The 3,258-nt window shown below is 58.8% G+C and overlaps 1 protein-coding gene across 1 annotated transcript; it reads right to left on the reverse strand.

Annotated features, from left to right (window-relative positions):
• Positions 1–1,894: 1,894 nt before the first annotated feature.
• Positions 1,895–2,731, reverse strand: LOC133898604 (uncharacterized). Its single transcript, XM_062339301.1, has one exon. It carries the CDS (start codon positions 2,729–2,731, stop codon positions 1,895–1,897), a length of 837 nt encoding a protein of 278 aa, XP_062195285.1.
• Between the last annotated feature and the right edge of the window lie 527 nt (positions 2,732–3,258).

Consider the following 3,258-nt stretch of genomic DNA (forward strand, 5'->3'; position numbering starts at 1 on the left):
TGGCCGCGCGTACGGAGCTTGGAACGGCGTCATCGACAGCGACATTGTTGATGTAGCGCCGATTGGGCACCACGGTCCCGACTTGTCCGCGTGTCACCATAGGATGGTGAGGGCGAGCCGGCGCGGGCGGCGAGGCCGCGGGAGCCGTGGGTGCCGACGCGGGAGCCACAGACGGCTAGTCCACGGGTGCCGGCGCAGAAGCCACGGGCGTCGAGGCCGTCGGTGATGGTGAAGAAGCAGGTGGCGTCGGAGAACTCGTCGAGGTGGACGGCGCAGCAGGAGCTGGAGTAGCCACGCGACGGACCGGCACTGGAACAGGGACCGGTTGAACATCCGGTGGCGGTGGAGGAGAAGCAGCCGGGGCCGACGACACGTCGCGGAACGGGAACGCGAGTTCATCGAACACCACGTGCCTGGAGGTGATGACACGGCGTGTCGCGCGGTTGTAGCACCGATAGCCCTTGGTGTTGTCGGGGTACCCGAGGAAGACGCACTCAACCGACCTGGGGGCCAGCTTGTGCGCGGAGGTGGCTGTGGTGTTGGGGTAGCAGCGGCAGCCGAACACACGCAGATGTGAGTAGTCCGGTGGTGTCCCAAATAGTAGCGCGAAGGGGGTGGCCTGGAGACGCGGAGCACACGGGCGATGGTTGATGAGATGTGTCGCAGTGCTGAGCGCGTCAGGCCAGAAAGTCGGCGGCATGGAGGCGTGCAGGAGCATCGTCCGGACATAGTCGTTGAGCGTCCGGAGAATGCGCTCGGCGCGCCCGTTCTGCGGCGAGGTGTAGGGACAGCTGAGCCGGAGAACGGATCCGCGTTCAGCGAGGAACGAGCGGAACGCGCTGTTGTCAAATTCTTTGCCGTTGTCCATCTGAAAACACAAAATAGGGCGACCAAATTGGGTCTGAAGAAACGCATAAAACTGAGTTAGCGTTGGCAGAGCATCTGATTTGCGCCGGAGAGGGAATGTCCAGATATAGTGAGAATAATCATCCAGGAGAACAAGATAGAACTGAAAACCGGAATTACTAGTGACTGGAGAAGTCCACAAATCACAATGCAAAAGAGAGAAAGGAGCAGTGGAAATTGTGTTTGAATCTGAAAATGGGAGTCGTACATGTTTGCCGATACGGCAGGCATGGCAACTATGATTATTGGACGGCTTACAAGAGAAATCAAAGGAAGCTAAAATGTGAGACATTGCAGGACGCCTAGGATGCCCCAAGCGAGCGTGCCAGAGGTCGACCGTGGCATGAAGGACGACACCAGTGGACGCCGTGGCCGCGCGAAGGGGGTAGAGGTCGCCGAAGCTATCACTGCGGAGAAGCACCTTCTGCGTTGGAAAATCCTTGATGGAAAAACCAAAGGGATCAAATTCAACAGAAACTGAATTATCTCGCGTAAGAGCACGAACGGAAACTAGATTATTGATGAGCGCAGGGGAGACAAGTACATTGTTCAAGCGAAGAGAGGAGGAAGAAGTGGGAAGGAAGGCAGTGCCCGCGCATTGGACGGCGAGGTCAGCGCCATTGCCGACCACAATGCGAGAGTGAGAGGGATGAGTGGCTGTGAGCATACCGGAGTTGGAGGTCATGTGAGACGAAGCTCCGGTGTCAAAGATCCAGTCAGAGGCACTCGGTGGGGCAGACTGCACCGAGAGGCCCTGAAGGGCCTAGTAGAGCGCCGGTGGCAGCGCGCCGGCTGGGGATTGCTGGGCCGACAGGTTTACCTGCGGCTGCTGAGGGAGAACGCCGGGTCGAGCACCGAGGATGGCAGGGGTGGGCGCATGCTATTGAGGGAGCTGCGCGATTGGCCAGGCCTGCACGACGCCGGTCCAGGGATTAACCCAGGATGCCATCTGCGGCGTGCGAGGGGCAGAGGCCTGATTGCCGCCGCCCTAGCGTGGACGGTTGTCCTGCTTCTTGCGCTTGCGCGGGCGATCAGATCCGCCACCGCCTGGAGAAGTGTTGGTGGGGATGACAGCCGGCGAGGGAGTTTGGCCGCCAGTACCGGCGGTGGCGCCGTTGGAGGCATTGGCCGTCGCCTTGGCGAGGAGAGCGGTGGACATCGCCAGCTTGGAGGAGTTCGCGAGCCAGCTTTCCTCCTGCAGAAGAAACCAGCGAGCCTGCTGGAACGTCATGGGCGGCTGCGCGGCATTCACCGTGGTGACCACGTGACTGAACTTGGGGTTCAGGCCGCGCAACATGTTGATCACCATGCCGGAGTCGGTGACGGGTTTGCCGACGTCGCGCAGGGTGTCAGCCAGCATCTTGAGTTGACGATAGTAGTCAGAGATGGAAAGCTCGCCTTGATGGAGACTGTGGAATTCCTGCTGCGCTTGGGTGGCGCGATGGCGCGCGTTCCCCAGGAATTCCTCGGCGATGGACGTCCAGACCCTGTAGGTGGAATCACGAGGCTTGATGATGGCGTTGAGAAGATCGGCGGAGATCGTGGCGTACAACCAGGAGACGATGGAGGCGTCGACCTGGAGCCACTCGACGTCGCCGTGCTTGAGCCGGATGTCGACAGTGCCGTCGACATGGTCGAGGATGCCGAACTTGCGGAACGCAATGTCGAAGAAGGTACTCCATGCGGTGTAGTTTGGCGACTCCGGATCAAGAACCACAGGAACGTGAGTCTTGATGTTGATGAGCTGAGCAGTGGCGGCCGAGATCGGCTCGGGCTCGGGGTCCCCGAAGGGATTGCCGGAGACGGAGGAGTGTGGCGACGCCATGGAAGGAAGAGGGAGGCAGCGGAAGAAAGGCTCAGAAACTTGCGGTATCTGGTACCATGTAGAAGAACAGAGAGATGGAGATGAAGCTCATAATCACATTGATCATCTCGGTAGTGTACATATACACCAGGGTGCTAACCACCTCCATACATGCAGGCGAGAGGCCGGGAGTCAAGGGGAGGTGGCGTGAGACTAGGACTAGCTAACTGATCTTAGCCTAAACTGTTAGCCTAAACCGTTACAATCTTAGCCACTTTGACAAGGGCGTTCAAGGATGAGACGGCCGTTTTGCGCGTATTCAAGAAGGAGTGCGCGCGCGTGGCCGGGTGCGCGGTCACCACCGCGCACTCGGCTAACTTGACGTTCTGTGACCAGATCTGTGCCCAGAGTCCAATGCAATTGTCTGCATGCATGTGCATACATGGCACGGTCGAACTGAATTCTTTTCTTTCCCTCTCTTTTCTTTGTAGGTGAGGTTGTTGAGCGCTTGATGTTCATGGAGAAGAACAGCAGCAGCATGGAGTTCT

This window comes from Phragmites australis, chromosome 18 (genome assembly GCF_958298935.1).
Source record: "Phragmites australis chromosome 18, lpPhrAust1.1, whole genome shotgun sequence".
In the NCBI taxonomy this organism is placed as follows: domain Eukaryota; kingdom Viridiplantae; phylum Streptophyta; class Magnoliopsida; order Poales; family Poaceae; genus Phragmites; species Phragmites australis.

Coding starts and splice junctions, on each gene's coding strand:
- LOC133898604 (XM_062339301.1), bottom strand. CDS start 2,731: ATGGCGTCGCCACACTCCTCCGTCTCCGGCAATCCCTTCGGGGACCCC.